The sequence below is a fragment of the Rhynchophorus ferrugineus genome, unplaced genomic scaffold (genome assembly GCF_030347505.1).
Source record: "Rhynchophorus ferrugineus isolate W39M unplaced genomic scaffold, kcgeb_rfMv2 rfM9, whole genome shotgun sequence".
Classification (NCBI taxonomy): Eukaryota; Metazoa; Arthropoda; class Insecta; order Coleoptera; family Curculionidae; genus Rhynchophorus; species Rhynchophorus ferrugineus.
The window spans coordinates 5346084-5366553 of record NW_027472588.1 but is presented as its reverse complement, the minus strand read 5'-3'; the positions used below and the strand labels follow the sequence as shown (position 1 = coordinate 5366553).

General features: G+C 32.0%; 1 protein-coding gene across 1 annotated transcript in view; it reads right to left on the bottom strand.

Annotated features, from left to right (window-relative positions):
* Positions 1 to 15544: 15544 nt before the first annotated feature.
* LOC143201952 (uncharacterized) overlaps positions 15545 to 20470 on the bottom strand; it is a 28577-nt gene continuing 23651 nt past the window's right edge. The window contains exon 4 of the mRNA XM_076413186.1: positions 15545 to 15916. Coding sequence (XP_076269301.1) covers positions 15692 to 15916 — 225 coding nt within the window. The 3' untranslated portion in view covers positions 15545 to 15691. The remainder of the gene's footprint in view (positions 15917 to 20470) is intronic.

Below are 20470 nucleotides of genomic sequence, written 5' to 3'. Positions count from 1 at the left end.
ATTTCATTAGAACTTTCGCTGCATCCCAATTTCCAACACAATCAGTTGTAGCTGATTAACTTCTGCTAATATATTACATCAATATAGTCAATATTGGAACACGTTAAAATAATACGTTATATAAAATATTATAATACATTTTATATTGATGAACCAATTATTAAATTCGAATAATTAGTTAAGGCTGGAATTATTAGAAAATATTTACAGCACCGGTATTTGTTTCAATATCTGAAAACAAAACAATTCTAGGACATTTTAAAAAATCTTCATCCTTTTCTGAATCCATTTGGAACACAACCTGCCAACTGAAATCTAGCAATATCGAAATGATCCAGCAATTTTTATAATTGAATTAATGGTGGTATTATAATTCCAAAATATAAAAGACAACACTCACGCAAACATAACATTCATTCATAAAAAATTAATGTACAATTCTAGAAATGCTGATACTACATCAAGAAAAGGCAAAATATGAAATTTGCTTTAGATTAGAACTGGTGAATCATACCATGTAAAATTATGAAAAAGATATTCAAAAATTTTTTTAACGAAACATTTGTAATGAAGTATTAAATTTGAATTTGTTGCACTCAAGTATTCATTTCAACAAATTAGTTAATATTAGAAACACTAAAGAATATTTGTAGGACGTGTATTTGAATTAACATCAAGAAACAAATGAGTTTTAAAATACCTAAAAATATATAGTACCTCTATTTGAATAAATATGAGAAAATAAAATGGTTCTAGAACATTTAAAAATATCACGCTAAGTTAGGTTTTAAATAAAACCCTTTTCGAAAGTGACCTCAGAAAAAAACTACTTTAACAACAAATATGAATCTGGGCTATATATATTATGGCTATTTAAAAAGACTCCCTCTAGATAAAAAAGTAAGGAGCTTTTTCCAACCAAAATTAATCATTTCCCTCCCCATCAATTTAAATAAAAATTTAATTTCGACATTTTCTATAATTTATGTTTTCTATGTTGTTGATGCCACTCTGTCATTCTTACTTCCAATTTCAACATTATCTTTGCATGTTATTTCGATTGGTTTTGACAGCGCTTTACGTAAACAATAATAGCCTTATGTTCAAAGACGATATTCAATATATTGTGAATAATTAATAATCCAATAAATATTGAGTAATTTAATAAGCTTGGTTCTAATATAAAATAGATATCACAAATTATCTATAGAAATATCTGAACTGAACATCTAAAGGTCTTGCTATAAAATGATCTTGTAGATTCCCGTTATTTTCCGATCCACAGAATTTATACCCTGTACTATACTACCTGTGATATTCTACAGTTCATTTCATTAGAACTTTCGCTGCATCTTAATTTCCAACACATTTAGTTCTAGCTGATTAAATTCTGCTAATATATTACATCTATATAGTAGATATCGGTGTTTCACAACCCACGTTTGCAAAAAGTCGCAGTCCTCTAATGTCATGTATTTATTGAAATCATAGATATGAAAAAGTGATTTGCCTTTATGTACTCTATCGTACAAGTCGTAATCAAAAGGCGATATACTTGGTGAGTACGCCGAGTGTACTAGAGTGAACTGAAATAATATATTTTATTCTTCACAATTATTGCAACGTGTAGGTAGTACGAGCAAGCATCCACGCAAGAAGAGGATAACATTTTGTCTTTTGTTCGCTATTGCCGGTCATTTTTGCAACAATAATAGTTTAAATCATTTATAGCTAGTAGTAGTTCCACTGTGGATATGAATAGCTCTGCTAGACTAACTCATGACTGTTTGAACTTGGAATTTCATCACCAGTCACAATACGCCCCAGGAAAATCTCCATTTTGCCTGGCAAACAACGAAACCATGAAACAGTTCAGAAAGAGAGAGAGAGAGAGTGAGAGAGAAAGACATTTAGAAACGTGGTGTAGTTGCGGCCGAGCTCGTATTATTGAACCGTCCTCTGAATCTTAGAATTATCTTCTTGTCCATGCGGATGTGCTCTCAGAACATTTTCTAAGTACGATTCGTGAATATAATACATTATTTCAAATGACGTCTCCCTGAATAAAAGCAGTGGTTACTCTAAATTCCAAGTTTTTAAACCATGAGTAATACTTTACTTATATTATATTCAACCAAAGAAGCGTCAGCTATATTACGTGCAACGATTATAATCAAATATTTAATTTATATTTAATTTATTTTGAAATTAAGGATTTTACACACACCACATTTTTTATACACCCAGATTCAGCAATGAACTTTTACCCTGTGCTCAGGGAAGCGGGCGAGTATCAGCTAGTAAATATACATAAACTAGATGTGTCAAATAACAGTTTGAAATTTATACCACTCCAAAACCAGCATGTTTTTACTTATTTATACACGAAACAATCATAATTTATTGTTATTGATACCGTTATTTTTTGCCGAAAACACCCGTCCATAAAAACAAATTGACGGATATAAACATCGGACGTAAAAATTGAAATTAAACGAGAGACCACTAAATCGTTCCGCCAAAAACTAAGCGATGGTTCCGTTCGCCGATCGGAAATTTAAAATTGCTTTATATATATATATATATATATATATATATATATATATATATATATATATATATATATAGAAGCTCGGCCTCTGGACAGGAGTCGTTTATCATGACCTGGGTTAATTACACCCCTGATAGTTGCTGAATCTTTTTAATCGATCTTTTAAAATGGTCCGGGTCAAGAGCGCAACACCAGAACAAAAAATAGAAAAATGAGGGTTTATATATACGCTTCCAGTTGATTTATTCATTTTATTGTCAGAGACTCTGTTGCTTACTAAAATGTAACGCAAGGGAAAAGTTATTTTGACTTTTCTTAAGAGATGAATATAATATCGCATATATTCAGTAATACTCTTTCAATAAAAGCATAATATAGAGTATTTGAAATCTAACAGTTGAAGATAGCACTATTCGTTTACCCAATCAAAATTAGTTCCAAGGTAAAAACTTTAAAAATTTACCTAATATTTGATTTTTTAATTCCTAGAAGAGAAAATACAACACAGGCTGATCTAACATTATGTAAATCGTATAGTGATTAGTGCTCAGAACACCAGTGTCTATGGTTTACTTCATTTAATACCGGAAAGTTTAATATTAAGGACGAATCTCGATTTTTCAAAAAGTCGTTGAAATTCTTACTGAATTAAAATCTGAATAACAAAACAAACTCTACAATTAACAGTGAAAGGATTTCATGAACCGATGTTTGATGCCAACAATTTAAGATTAAAGAACGTGTATATAATAAAATTTTGAATATTGTCTATTAAAGAAGAAAAATAAAATCTACAGTTATTTACATGGATTTCAGCCATTGTCTGATGTTTTCTGTATTAGTTATTAGGAGTATATAAATTATTTTCTTTTTTTTAATTTGAACTTATAGTGTGAAGGATCGGTAAAATATATTTTGTTCAAATTATTGTATACCTACCTGTGAAATTCTACAGTTCATTTTATTAGAACTTTTGCTGCATCCCAATTTCCAACACAATCAGTTGTAGCTGATTAACTTCTGCTAATATATTACATCAATATAGTCAATATTGGAACACGTTAAAATAATACGTTATATAAAATATTATAATACATTTTATATTGATGAACCAATTATTAAATTCGAATAATTAGTTAAGGCTGGAATTATTAGAAAATATTTACAGCACCGGTATTTGTTTCCATATCTGAAAACCAAAACAATTCTAGGACATTTTAAAAAATCTTCATCCTTTTCTGAATCCATTTGGACCACAACCTGCCAACTGAAATCTAGCAATATCGAAATGTTCCGGCAATTTTAATAATTGAATTAATAGTGGTATTATAATTCCAATAATAAAAAACAACACTCACGCAGACATAACATTCATTCATAAAAAATTAATGTACAATTCTAGAAATGCTGATACTACATCAACAAAAGGCAAAATATAATGAAATTTGCTTTAGATTAGAACTGGTGAATCATACCATGTAAAATTATGAAAAAGATATTCAAAAATTTTTTTAACGAAACATTTGTAATGAAGTATTAAATTTGAAATTGTTACACTCAAGTATTCAATTCAACAAATTAATTAATGTTAGAAACACTAAAGAATATTTGTAGGACGTGTATTTGAATTAACATCAAGAAACAAAGAGTCTTAAAATACCTAAAAATATATAGTACCTCTATTTGAATAAATATGAGAAAATAAAATGGTTTTAGAACATTTAAAAATATCACGCTAATTTAGGTTTTAAATAAAACCCTTTTCGAAAGTGACCTCAGAAAAAAACTACTTTAACAACAAATATGAATCTGGGCTATATATATTATGGCTATTTAAAAAGACTCCCTCTAGATAAAAAAGTAAGGAGCTTTTTCCAACCAAAATTAATCATTTTCCTCCCCATCAATTTAAATAAAAATTTAATTTCGACATTTTCTATAATTTATGTTTTCTATGTTGTTGATGCCACTCTGTCATTCTTACTTCCAATTTCAACATTATCTTTGCATGTTATTTCGATTGGTTTTGACAGCGCTTTACGTAAACAATAATAGCCTTATGTTCAAAGACGATATTCAATATATTGTGAATAATTAATAATCCAATAAATATTGAGTAATTTAATAAGCTTGGTTCTAATATAAAATAGATATCACAAATTATCTATAGAAATATCTGAACTGAACATCTAAAAGTCTTGCTATAAAATAATTTTGTAGTAATGTTCCCGTTATTTTCCGATCCACAGAATTTATACCCTGTATTATACTACCTGTGATATTCTACAGTTCATTTCATTAGAACTTTCGCTGCATCTTAATTTCCAACACATTTAGTTCTAGCTGATTAAATTCTGCTAATATATTACATCTATATAGTAGATATCGGTGTTTCACAACCCACGTTTGCAAAAAGTCGCAGTCCTCTAATGTCATGTATTTATTGAAATCATAGGTATGAAAAGTGATTTGCCATTCTGTACTCTATCGATCTGAACAAGTCGTAATCAAAAGGTAATATATTTGGTGAGTACGCCGAGTGTACTAGAATGAACTGAAATAATATATCTTATTCTTCACAATTATTGCAACGTGTAGGCAGTACGAACAAGCATCCACGCAAGAAGAGGATAACATTTTGTCTTTTGTTCGCTATTGCCGGTCATTTTTGCAAAAATGACCGGCAATATGAATAGCTCCCCTAGACCAACGCATGACTGTTTGCACTTGGAATTTCATCACCAGTCACACATTTATATATATATATATATATATATATATATATTATGTATAGATACATTATATACATTTTTATACACCCAGATTCAACAATGAACTTTTACCCTGTGCTCAGGGAAGCAAAAATACATAAACCAGAGGTGTCAAATAACAGTTTGAAATTTATACCATTCCAAAAGCAGCATGTTTTTACTTATTTATACACGAAACAATCATAATTTATTGTTATTGATACCGTTATTTTTTGCCGAAAACACCCGTCCATAAAAACAAATTGACGGATATAAACATCGGACGTAAAAATTGAAATTAAACGAGAGACCACTAAATCGTTCCGCCAAAAACTAAGCGATGGTTCCGTTCGCCGATCGGAAATTTAAAATTGCTTTATATATATATATAGAAGCTCGGCCTCTGGACAGGAGTCGTTTATCATGACCTGGGTTAATTACACCCCTGATAGTTGCTGAATCTTTTTAATCGATCTTTTAAAATGGTCCGGGTCAAGAGCGCAACACCAGAATAAAAAATAGAAAAATGAAGGTTTATATATACGCTTCCAGTTGATTTATTCATTTTATTGTCAGAGACTCTGTTGCTTAGTAAAATGTAACGTAAGGGAAAAGTTATTTTGACTTTTCTTAAGAGATGAATTTAATATCGCATATATTCAGTAATACTCTTTCAATAAAAGCATAATATAGAGTGTTTGAAATCTAGCAGTTAAAGATAGCACTATTCGTTTACCCAATCAAAATTAAAGAAGTTCCCAAGGCAAAAACCTTAAAAATTTACGTAATATTTAATTTTTTAATTCCTAGAAGAGAAAATGCAACACAGGCTGATCTAACATTATGTAAATCGTATAGTGATTAGTGCCCAGAACACCAGTGTCCATGGTTTACTTCATTTAATACCGGAAAGTTTAATATTAAGGACGAAGCTCGATTTTTCAAAAAGTCGTTGAAATTCTTACTGAAGTAAAATCTGAATAACAAAACAAACTCTACAATTAACAGTGAAAGGATTTCATGAACCGATGTTTGATGCCAACAATTTAAGATTAAGGAACGTGTATATAATAAAATTTTGAATATTGTCTATTAAAGAAGAAAAATAAAATCTACAGTTATTTACATGGATTCAGCCATTGTCTGATGTTTTCTGTATTAGTTATTAGGAGTATATAAATTATTTTCTTTTTTTTAATTTGAACCTATAGTGTGAACTATCGGTAAAATATATTTTGTTCAAATTATTGTCTATCGACAGCCGCTACTCTTTCCCACCTCTTTCAAATAATCTACAGATACCATCTCGAAAAGACGATGCATCATTTGAATGTAAATAACTTTCACGAATTGACCCATTTTTGGTATAAAAAATATCAAATGGATCAACAAGTACTAATCAGAAGGAGCAAAATGTGCAGAATACGGCAAGTGGTGTAGCACTTTCCATTTTAATGTTTTCAAATATATTTTCGGCAATTTTGCAACCCATTTCAATGTCTCTGGCCTTCAATTCATACTCCACAAAAGATGCAAGCCTTCGGATCATTCCCACGCTCTTCAAGCAATTGGAAATGGTTTCTTTTGTTAATTCCAAAGATTCTGCATATGATCATTTTTCTTGCATCTTACACGGATCATCATCGGGTAATCTTCATCACAAATATCATCTTCAAATCTTCGTCATCGAAAATTAATAAATTATTGTTCATACCAAAATGATTGGAATATATTATGGCCGAAATTAATTTATTATTATTTTATTTAATTACATGGCCATACATTAAAGAGAAAATTTGGTTTCATTTGCAGGCAACTAGCATAATATAAAGTAAAACCTTATGACATATATGCCCATTTGTTTTAAATCCTCAAAAATTTTCAATTAATATATTTCAATCCACTTAAATATTCTTTTATCAATGACAAATAACGAAAACAACAATACATTTATCGCATATAAAAAACGACCGACTGTTCCTAATGACCCCCTTATTATAACACCCCAAAGGAATATTATTAATGATCCTTCGCGGCTTTTTCATAAGCCTCGCGAAAACAAAAGTACAAGATATGGTTCCGAGGAAAAGTTTTAAATCCGACAAAAAAAATGGACTTTTAAAATAAACCGTTCTTTTATTGCGGCCCCATTGAAATTAGGCCCTCAACCAAACCCCCCTGATCCCCCTCCCCCTCAGAAAGTTGTTCCGAACCTATTCGGAACGAATTTCCAGCTCGCAAAAAAGTTTTAATCTCTCGATAATTTAAAGTGTGCGGAAATTTCGGAAAAATCGGGAGATGGGGGTCTCCTGATTCCGTTGTAAGCAAGCTGGAGGGCATTATTATTAGGGTAGGAAACGGGTTTTAACTTCCTTTAAGTTCTAAAGTCTTCTGAAACAAAAACGTCCTTATAAAAACAGAAATAGGATGTTTTAATTAATCACAAACCATATTAATCAGATATTGCTCCCCTGCAGCTTTGCCAGATGCAAAGTACTATCTATGTCCTCCAACATGCCACATTTTAATTTTGCGTAGATTATTCAAAAACTCAAAACAACTTGAAAAAGTTATTTAAAAAAACTTTCGGGCTAATTAAATGTCAAAACCGGTGTTCAAATTGTTTCGATATCGAGCTTTCATCATGAAATTTAGCTCCCTTTGGTCTCTGCCCCTTCTTACACCTTAAACATAATTTTATCAAACAAAGAACTTATATTTGTTATAGAACATCATTTCCCAAGCATTACAGCGACGAACTGAAATAAAGGGAAGGAAATTTGGTTATTTTTACCACGATTTCCATTGAACTTATTGAAAAAAAATAATACTTTTGGTAATCCGAACAGTTAACGAATTGATATTATTTAACAGGTGGTAATTGGTGAATAACCATCGAGTTTTATCCGAGTATGAAGAAGAGCGGCTGGAAATAGATCTTGGAAATCCATCCTTATATAAAGGAGGCCAAGGCCCGAGTTGGGCTGTAGTTCCATGGGAAAACGAAGAAGAATTGTGGTATTGGAATCCCTATTATGATTAAAACAAACTAATGATTAGTGTCGACAATATTCAATAACAACATAGACAACTTATCAAAACAATAGCTTACATTTACAGAAAAATATAAAAATTCCTGTCCTAGTAATAATTTTAATATTTTACTCGGATAATAGCCTAACCGAAAGATACATTAACGGTTTAACCAAGCACCAGCAACTCCTTTCCAATCTCATCAAATATTTAGCCTGGTGACAATACACCGCACTTACAATTAGCATGCCGCAATTCTGCCATATATGATGCACATTTCATCATACGTCATCATTTGCTACAAATTTCTATTTAGTTGTCACAATTAGCGATTACTGTTGCACAATATTATGATATATGATACACTTTTTATCGCCAGTAATCATTTTCTTCAATAATTAATTTTGGTACTGACGGCTTGTAAATTATGTCGCAGGATATTGTCATAAGTAATACACTTTTCATCGCCGGCAATAATTCTCTTCAATTTTTATTTTTAATAGACCCATCATGTAGTTATTCTCGCATAATATTATCATATATGATACACTTTTCATCACATGTAAGTATTTGCTTCAAAATTAATTTCAATAGCGACGGTTGGTGATTCTCTTCAATTTTTATTTTTAATAGACCCATCATGTAGTTATTCTCGCATAATATTATCATATATGATACACTTTTCATCACATGTAAGTATTTGCTTCAAAATTAATTTCAATAGTGACGGTTGGTGATTACTGTCACACAATATGGTCATATATGATACACTTCTCATCTACAGTAATCATATTGACACAGTTTTGACTTGAGAATATTGAACTTCTTTTAATATCTGGATATCCTATGTAATTAGTTAAAAATTGTTTTATGATCAAATTATATTATATATAAATGATTATGAAAAGCTATTAACTACACTATTAATAAGCAATCAGATTAAATATTATATTGAACACACAAATCAAAAATCAGCAATAAAACTTTATATGTAAACCAGCGAATTTTTTTAAACTCTATGGCCGGATATAAACAAATAGGCAACGGTTAAGTTTAGACGAAACTTGCCCATTTAACGTCGAATAGCTAACGTCGAAACTCGCAACTTTAACAACGGAGAATATAAAACGAGAACTGTAGCGACGATTGATGCCTTGTAAACAATTCGTACGAAAGCCCGGCATAAAGTTAAGTATGGAGCGGAAGTATTTTGTTTTTACAACTCGGCATCCGACTTTAAATTTAAAATTTATGCACATTTCGGCCGTCTAGCCACGTGAAATTGTAAGCAGCTTACAGCTACTGACGTAGAGAAAGTTAAGCAGCTTTCAGCTATCGTTAAAAGGCTCTTTATAGGTCCAATTTAATTTTATTTCCCGTTGTTAGCAACGTAGGGCGCGTGAGTATACTGAATACGAATGGTAAGAGTCTGGTTTATTTACTGGTAAGGGTTTGACGTTAGGTTTAACAATATCGACAAAAGACTCTTTAAATGTATCCTTTACGTATTATATAGAACTAATAGTACCAATATGGTGGTAGAAAACAACATTTTGTACTACCTCGTACCTTTCGCGAAACCTTGTAATCTTTGGCACATTGCACATGCTCAAAATATTTCGGTTCAAAATTCGGTTTTAATATTTGTATGATGGTACCGGCGAATATGGTGGACATGCATCGTTTTTTACGAGTATAAAGCGTGTCTTTAGGCTGATTTTAGTTTATATTATTCTTCGATTAGTTGATAAAATTGTATGTTATATAATAAAAGAAAATTAGCACACGACAACACACCAATTTTATAAAATGCAACAGAATATAGCTTTTATACTTATAAGTATCCGATAAATATTTGCAATTTGAAAATATCAACAAAAGGTTGAAGGTGTCTAAAGGAAATATCATGGATTTTTAAAATAATATAATTGTATGATGTATTTAATAGAGTTTTTTTGATAACATCTTTATTAGATATGCTTAATATATTCCTAATTATAAATTAATTTATTACTGCATTTCAATTGTACTTGGATTAATATACAAGCAGGACGAGTTCGAGATAAATACATTAATATGTATTCCTCAATTATAAAATTATAATAACTTAAGCTATAGTTTACACTAAAAGTATAGACTCTATATATGTTCGTATGGTTTGGTTGGCCTCAATCTTCTGATATCCAACATGTTGTCAAGTAGTTGTAATGATTCCACGTTAGTATGATTTAGTAATCTTCTTTCTTGTTTTAATGCGAAATTTTGGATAACTTCGCAAATCCATTTGATTTCCACGTCATCGTACAGTTCTTCGCTGGTTACGTAGCGATAAGCATTGGTAATTAATCGAATAATTTTTTTTTGGCTGCATTGGATGATTAGTTGATTTGAATTTTTCGCGCAACCACATATTTGCACCCCATAGGTCAAAATTTGTTTTATGACTGTCTGATAAATCAATCTCTTTGATTTTAGATCAAGTTGAGAGTGTCTTCCGACTAATCAGTATAGTTATAAATATCAGTATAAAAGGCATAGGTCTGACACATTATACTGTCTGTCTTTTGGAGAACAGAAGCGAGCCTATTACAGCCAAAACAGTAGAAAATGACGATGACATTCTAATTATTAATGAACGCTCGACCAGCAAATCGAGTACATCCATGATGTTACACATTTTGTTGATCAACTAGCCAGCGATCAGCAATAAAACAAATTATTAACCTGGTTTTGGTAAAAATTAGGTAAGACCATAAAAAGCTAATTATATATAAACTATTATTTATTATATCATATATCATTTATTATTTATTAAGGAAAATGAAGTTCTTAGTACTCAAACATACAGTGGAACAGATACTTACGCTTGTTGTTTTGCTATTCAAAAATCTTTCACTGAGGTAATTCGCAGTCAAGAAAGCGGAGTCACATACAGATGAGATATTAAGTTTTGTCCTACTCAACTACCGAACTACTAAATTCTCACAAAATTCAATAATTTTCAGGAATTAACGGAAGATATTTAATCTATATGTTATATGAGGGTAGTGCTTTTAGTAGATATATCTCGATAGGTGAATTCCATCTTTTGCTTATTAAAACTGTGGAAAAAGTTAACTTATTCTAAGTTATACCTCTTGTTTTAAACATAAAATGGACAGTATTTATTACCTATTAAATTAAATTTTATCTGTGTTTAAGCTTAACTTAACAACAATTCTATATAAAGTCAAATTTCTATCAGGCTCAAAATACCATTTATATCAAATTACGAGGGCGGTTCAAATATGATCGAGACAAATATATTGACACGTTCACCCCCACTAGTTACGCATTTTGTTCATTTTTCCGAAAGTTTATTAATGCCGGTATCGTAGAATTCCTTAGGCAACTAGGACAGCCATGTTTCGCCCGAACCCCTCTACCACGTCGTCGGTGTTAAATCTTTGATCTCCGAGAGCTTCTTTCGGTGGTCCAAACATGTGGTAGCCGAAGGGTGATAAATTCGGACTATAAGGGAGGTGTTCTAGTATCTTCTACCTTAATTCCGATATTCTATCGAGAATAAGACGCGCGATATGAGGACGCGCATTAACCTGGAGAAGAATCGCTCCTCGTTTCGAGCGATAAGCTGGTTTCACGTGTTTTCAGAAGGTTGGAGTAGTATGAAGTATTAACGTTACGTTGAGTGCGTAGAAAATCGATATAAAGCACGCCTCACCGGTCCCAGAACACCGTACACAGAAACTTACCCGCGGACCTGGTTGTCTTGGCTTTGACTGGCGCCCCTTCCTCATTCTTCCTCCACTCCACGAATGTTTTCTGATGTGATGCTGGTTTGCAGTCGACGATCATGCGGCTCATTCTCGATGGTTTCGCGACCATCCTTGAATGCTTTGACATAGTTAAACACGACAGCCCTAATCAGGCACTCACTACCGAACTGTTTTCGCAAACGCAGAAAAATTTCAGTCTTTTTAACGCCTTCCCACACTAAAAAATCAATGACAATACGTTGCGCTACGGCGGTCGGCACTTTACGTTCACTCACGGTCGTAGCACGTGCGTGAAACATGCGCTAGCGACGAAAACTCTGCCGCACTGTTCCTAAGGGACCCAGTTATTACATACTCAAGCCACGACCTTCAAAACATACATGCGCGCCACCTACAGCATTTGTCTCCATCATATTTGAACCACCCTCGTATAATGAGGAAGAATACCAAACATCACCAAATAATCAAATAAAATTGACGAGAATAATCGATATCAAAAAAATCCTTTCTATTATAGAGACTGTTTTCACTTTCTCGTTGGAAAAGGGAGATATAAAACGGGTGCCAGAAATTAAATTGAAACGGTATATCGGCCAAGATCCTCTTGCATTCCGGTCGAATACCTAGAGCAGAAGACGTAGTACACAAAAGCCAGATTGTATGCGATTCCCGCTTTAAAAATCGGAATCTTTGTATCGCGAATGGTCCTGAGACTCGCGACGACTTCAAAGCGTTTTCAGACAATTTCGGACACTTTGATTATTGCGGTTTCGGATAAAAACTTTGAAGGTGATATTTTCGTAAACTGTAATGATATTTTTCTATTGTGTTTTTAAATAAAATATCTGTTTCTATAAATGAATGGGAATTATGAGACGCTACAAGAAAAACTAAAGTTTCATCCATTTTTCATAAATTAAATCAAAATTAATGTAAAGTACCTTCGATGTTGAAGATAACTGGTCGACCATCATTCTAAAAGTCTACAAAATTTTTAAAACTATCTAGATATATTTCATATCGTGACATCGCTATAAAAAAACATAAACCATTAAACAATTTTCAATCATTTACACGAAATCGGATACTATAAAAATACTAAATACAATTGTCTTTTTTTTTGACTTATTTATTACGTTATTACTAGTCGCTGACTAACCTACAATTTGTCTTTACAACAGTTTATATCTAGGTATATCTCTAGGAGTGCCCATTGGGTCTATCTTAATCTCTAATAATTTTTATGAATTAATACAGCTGTTTCTCTATTAAATGCACCTCACTACACTACACTACATAAAATCAAACGTTTCGATACTTTTAAGTCTGTGTCCTGTTCTGGTGTTATCCAAGAGTTGTATTATTTTAATATGGGAATAGAGTCTGTCATCATGTCTCCTTGTAATTTTCTTGTTTTCTTGGGTGAGAGTCGGTATCTGAAGATTTAGGTGTAAGTATCAATCCAGTAGTATCTGGATGCGCCTTTTAACTATTTATTCTAAGTTACTTTGTTGCTATATAGAATGATAGTCTTACTTATTATAGTCTTACTTGTTGTTGAGGCTTGTGCGGTCAGATGATACATGAACTACATACGCACGAAAGAATATAAAAAAATATTAATATATTTTCTTGGCGTCTGTTGACCATCGGATATTGAAATCCAAAATCTTTAAATACTAAAAGATATTGCTGTTTTTTTAACTAGTGATTAATATCCTATTTTAATGATTTTATAAAATAAAAGATCCGTATAACCGTGGATTGGTTGAAATCGAGATTATCTTGATTGAGATTAGTTTTATATTTTAGTTTTATCTTATATATTAGTTTTGTATTAGTATTATTATCTTTATGAGTTACTAAACCTAGCGAGAGTGTTACATTTTAACGATCACAACAATCGAAAGAATATAAAAAAATAAACACTAAAAATGTTCGTTAACAGCTTGAAAATATTGCCATATTTACCAGACATCGTGTCTATTAACTGTTCCTTGTTTCGATAAAAATCAATTGAAATGTCATACTATCGATATTTTATTGAATTTTAATATCTTGGTAATTATAATAGTAATTTATTAAATATAACAAAATATTCTATAAATAATTTTTTTAATGAATTGTATTTATTAACATAATCTGCTTCAATAATATAGATTCCTAAATTGACGATGCTTCTTTTGTAGGACATGTCCACGGTATTGTTAAAATATGCCTCATTTTCAGTAAAATTCTTTGCATAATAGCACATTTTCGAATAACAGTTGTAAATATTTCAATTTAATAATCATTCTCAATGACATAATACCATAATTTCATCTTATCTGTATAAAAGACTACCTGTTTTGTGTAACTGGAACATTGAGCATTGATGGTTAATATAGAATTACACTTAAATTCAGCATACTTGTTAAAACTGGTTGATTTTCCTGCTTCTAACCTAGAGATTCAACAAATCGTTTTTTTATCGATATAAGAATCGATAAGATTCGATCGATATCTTCAAAATTTAAATTTTGTTCAGAAATATATCTGTTTTAGTGACATTTGTTAATATTTCAGAGTTTTTAAAAAAATAGTAAATATCCAAATTATTATTATAAGTTTAAGAGAACTAGAATAATACCAAGAAAAAAGGTTCAGGGGAATTTAAAATATGGTGTCAACCTTCTCGAAAAAAGTAATTTCGAGCAAAAAGCTTTAAAATTTCGTTTTTTTTTTGGTATATTTTAAAGTCTCCTTTTTACCAACTAGAGTTTATCTGGACTGGACCCACAGTTGAACGTAAGCTCCGAGTACCTACCACAGTACTCGGCATTAAGCCTATCGACTGGCGAGTGACCAACTTTAGAGACCATCCCAGAAGACGTCCGATTTCCAACCTGATTACCGACGTGACTGGGATCACTTTCCTTGTCGGTTTTTACACTTTGGCCTATGGATAATTACAAATTTAAAACAATCACAAACATAAATTTACGACCATGCCCCAGCAGGATTCGACAAAATTCTGCAGTTTAAATTCCGCTAAAACAGCTATATATCTAAAAATAATTTAAATTTGAAAACATTCTCTTAAGACTATATTACTAAAGGTTTCAAATTTGGAAATATGCAACAGAACAATCTTATAAAAGCCACTATAATTATAACCTACTATCATCAAAAGTAACACTACAGAAAACATTTAAAAATATCATTTATTTATAATCATTATATAATTATCGTCATTCATATTTAGTAACAAAACGAGTAATAACAAAGAAAATATTACCATTTCTTTTGTACCAATGTTTACACAAGAACGTACCTAACTAAACTGGCAAACCTACGCTTGTTCAGACATTACATAAGACACTTAATAATCACTAATTATGACTACGTGAAAATTACAACAATTGTTACCTACCAACTAATTAGAAATATATTTACAAATACATTTTACGTAAAACAAAATAAATTACTTCCTTGATATGACATCGTCGCTAAACCTAAACAGTATTGCTTCATGGAAGCGCACAAATTACGACCATATCTTACAGTCAATTGTATTTGCGATTGGGAAGTTTTAAATCATTTTACGCGGCGTTGTCCCGCCGACGTCTACTGAACCCGCTGATTTTGTTGAAGTAATTCACGAACTGGTCGTTTTGAGGGAAGGAACTCAGTTGATCTTTGGCGGATCCCGTAAACGGTTTGCTGGTGCGAGCTATGGGTTGTCCGTAGGAATCCACCGCACCTGGACTGTCGTAGGTGGACTTGGAAGGATCATGTTCCAAAGGATGATTCTCCAAATGAGGCAGCTGAAAACAAAGTTTATATATCAACATTGAAGCTTAAAAACTAACCCAAGAGTCAATAAGGTCACTGGAAGGCCGAAGATAAAAACACTGATCATTCTTTTGATTTGCTTTTGAAATATTACTGGACTTGGAAATTCCTAATTGTAATTTATATAGCATGTGTTTATTCACAGATTATTTACCTTTACCTATTGGAAAGTAAAATATGGCCACAAATTCAACATTGGAATCAACAGAAGTTATTCTGTCAACATTATAGTTTCCCGAATAGACTAAAAGTAACTGCAAATATATCTATTTCTTTTAAAGGAAATACATTGACGTTTTTCTCCACATATTTTTATCACAGTCTTCATATACATACGTATATGCCTTCAACTTTAAGCAGTATCGTAGCAACAGGTGGCGCAAAAGTCCCGCTACCATTTAGATTGTGCTACACCTTGGTTATGTGACGTTTAGATCAGTTTCGCTTTAACCATTGTGTTCTGTAGGCATCCAAATGTTATTGTGTATAAATATACGCCACAATAACGAGCAGAAATAGTAAAAATACTAATCGTCCAGCGCCTCACAAAACCACAATGTATCATTTACATGCTAATTTTCGACAGTACGGTACGACAACATACAGTCCTTATTCTGAAAAACAACGGACGTCTCGTAACGTTGAATATGTTACTCTAGTATGCGATAGCGTTCCAAAATCTCCATAAAGATCAATTCGGAGACGTGGTTCCCAGTTATACATTTCTGTATGCATTTTAAGGCAAATTTTGAAAACTGATTTGAAAATATTCCCGTACAAACTTCAATTAGTCCAAAAATTGCTATCGAGAGAGCCTAATCAGCGAGTTGAGTACAGTAAGTTCTTCGTCTAAATTAACAATGAGCGATAAAGCCCATTTTCTTCTCAGTGGCCACGTTAATAAACAGAACAGTTAGTTTTGGGGAACACAGAATCCTCAATTAATTCATAAAACATCACTGCATCCACTAAAAACAGCTATATGGTGTGATATTCGTGCGGGAAACATCATTGGTCTATTTTTTTTTGAAAATGACCCAGGTGTTGCAGTTTATATTACCTCTGGACAGTGCCAAAACATGATTTGAAATTTTCTTGTGCCTGAAATGAAAGGACCAGACAACATGTGGTTTCAGTAAGATGGAGCCACAGTACACACAGCTCGTTCAACAATTCAATTATTTAATGACGTTTTTCCACAAAGACTAATTTCGCGAAGTGGCGATTTAGCATGGCCAGATAGATGTCCGGATTTAACAGCACCAGACTTTATCTTATGGGGTTTTTTAAAATCAAAAGTTTATGTAAATAAGCCCCAAACGATTCAACATCTTAAAGACAATATTTGTCACGAAATTGAAGAAATTCAACCTCAGATGTTGCAAGATGCAATGAAGAATGCCTTAAAAAGAGCCGAAACTTGTATAGCGAATCGCGGTCACCTTTTAGCCAATATAATTTTTCAATCATATCAAAAAAAAAACGTAAAGACCAAATAATATTTGTATGAAAACGAAACTTACTTATCTTTTCCTTAAGCAAAATGGTAGCGAGACTTTTGCCACACGTTGTATAAATTAGGCTAAAAAGGCGGAAACTGATAATATTTTTTAATATTATCAAGTGGTATACACTTAATTTAAATAAAATCAATATCAATAAAAAAAATTAGCTTGAACCCACTTAGGATGGATATTCGGCTTTTATGTTGATGTTAATGCCTGATCAGTTGGTTATCATGATTTTTTTAATATAATGCAATAAAATGGTTATAAAAGAATCAGGAAATATTAAAATAAATTTTTAATATAATTAAAATATACCAAAAAACGTTTAAACCTCTATATTTTATCGTTTTTCAAAAGAAAACCCTTTTTTGTTTTGAAAACAAAAACAAATCGATCTACGATGAGTGATGCTCAACCTAAACAAAATTATAGAAAACCCAAGAAATATGATAAAATTCTAGTTTCCTAGTACAATATGTTTATTACATCTGTTTTACGACCCGAAACCGAAAGATAACAAGGAAGAAAGATAATAGGAGGTATATGGGAAGTGGTGAAGTCTTTAAAGACTTCCGATAACGCAGAAGGATGGGTGAAAGGGCCGGGCGAGGATTTCAAAAACACATTTTTCATCATTAACCGCATCGGAATGCTGCAGCACGCAAAAATGATAAATTAATATTTGCGGTTTGATTTATGTAGTTCGACAGGGGCTCAGCCTGCTGGGAATTTTCTTTGTGAACTCCATTTTTTTAGAACATCAAACAGACAATCTCGACTATTATGGGGAAAATGCCGTCATTATACGCAAGGCCAGCTCTATACTTAGAAAAGTTAAAGGAGAGACATAAACAATAATTAGATGTTTGCCATTATATAACAAATTAGAAGACTATACTACTTCCTATTAATCTTTTTAATTAATTTTTTATTGAATATCTATGATAACATTTGGTGTTCTTATTATTCTAGGTTTATCAATTTCTTCTTCGTTCTTGGTTCTCTCGAATATAATCTGTAAAACACCAGAGCATACATATCTCGTTAGTAGGTTAAATTGGTAATATCATGTTAGACTAACATTAGAGCAGATTTGTCTTAAAGTTCCCCAAGCAACTGTACTAGTTAGTCAGAAAATACTCTCAACTTGTCCTAAAATCAAAAAGGTTGGTTTATCAGTCAACCTACTTGGACCTATGGAGTGCAAATATGAGGTTACACTAAAACATTAAACCAATTAATAATCCAGAGCGAATAAAACAATATTATACGATTAATTACCAATGCTTATCGCTACGTAACCAACGAAGAGCTGCACGATGAAGAAATCAAATCAAATCAAATGGATATACGAAGTGATCCAAGATTTCGCCTAAAAAAATGATATAAGGTAGGACAACACGTAGGAAATCAGAAGATTGAAGCGAACCAAATCACTAAGCCTTATAAGTATATTCTTAACCTTAGTTCAAGTAGTTTAATTTTATTTTAATTTGGGAAATACATACTGATGTATTTATCACATATGCCTTCCTCTATTGATGCAACCGAAGAGTAGTAATAAATTAATTTGTAAATTAAAATTGTACTAAGCATATCTAATGGAGGATGTAATCTTTGTTGTTACAGAATAATTTCTATATAATAATGACATCATGGCATAACTCAAGAAAAATAGATCAACCAACTACAACTTATTAACAGATATTCATTGGAAGAAGATAATCCAAGTGTTACTTTTTTTTAAATCTTTTGAGAAAAATAATAAAAAATTCCACTCTATTTTCGAATACTATCAAGATACAAGGAAAACGTCTGAATACTGATACGAATAAATATGAAAATTTCATATAAAATATTAAATATATCTATGAATCTATGAAATGTAAAAAATGTGTGGGAGCTCACCAAGCAGTCAATTATAAAAGAAATATTTACCGCCAAGCAGCAGTTAATTGAAACTCCCATCACGAAATTTTTTTCCCAGCGAGCCTTCTTTTAAGATCTGAGAACAGAAAATAGTCATGGTGCATTGCCTTGATGAAGCAGCACTTTCTTTTTTTTTTCAAATGCAGCTGTTTTTCGGCGATTTCGTACTTCAAACGGTCCAATAACGCTATGTAATAGTCGGTGTTGATGGTCCTTCCTTTTTCAATTTAGTCAATCAAAACTATTCCATGCGCATCCCAAAATACAGAGGCCATAACCTTGTCAGCCGACTGTTGCGTTTTCCCACGCTTTGGAGCGAGTTCATCGTGTGCAGTCCACTCGGATGACTGTCGATTGGACTTCGAAGTGAAATGATGGAGCCACGTTTCATCCATTGTCACATATCGACGCCAGAACTCGAGTTTATTATGCTTGGTCATCTTCAAACACTGATCCGAATCATCAACTCGTCGTTGCTTTTGGTCAAAAGTAAGCTCGCGCGGCACCCACTTTGCACAGAGCTTTCTCATACCCAAATATTCGTGAATAATATGATGTACACGTTCAGTTGATATCTTTAGAGTGTCTGCTATTTCGTTCAATTTCAATTTACGATCATTTAAAATCATTTTGTGTTTTTTTTATGTTTTCGTCGGTAGCAACCTCTTTTGAGCGTCCGCTGTGTTCACCATCTTCGATGCTTATTTCACCACGTCTAAACTTAGCATATCAATCCTTGATGGTTGATCTTCCTGAGACAGTGTCCGGATACTTGGCATCAAGCCAAGTTTTTGCTTCAACATTCAAGGATAAAATACATCCCTTCAAAAGTCAATATTTTATCAACACACAAAATTCCATTTTATCCATTTTTTTCACATTAACAAAAGTTGCCTCGCTCAAAATGGTATAATTCACAAATTAATGATCCGACAGCTGTCAAATTTATACACACATCTTTTGAGGGTTAAGACTAATTAAAAAACATATGGATTTAATTCTAGTAGCGTCATCTATGTGTCAGGCCGTGGACTTTTCAGTTCACCTGTTAGTACCAAAATAAATGAGTAAATAATGGTTAAAAGTGCA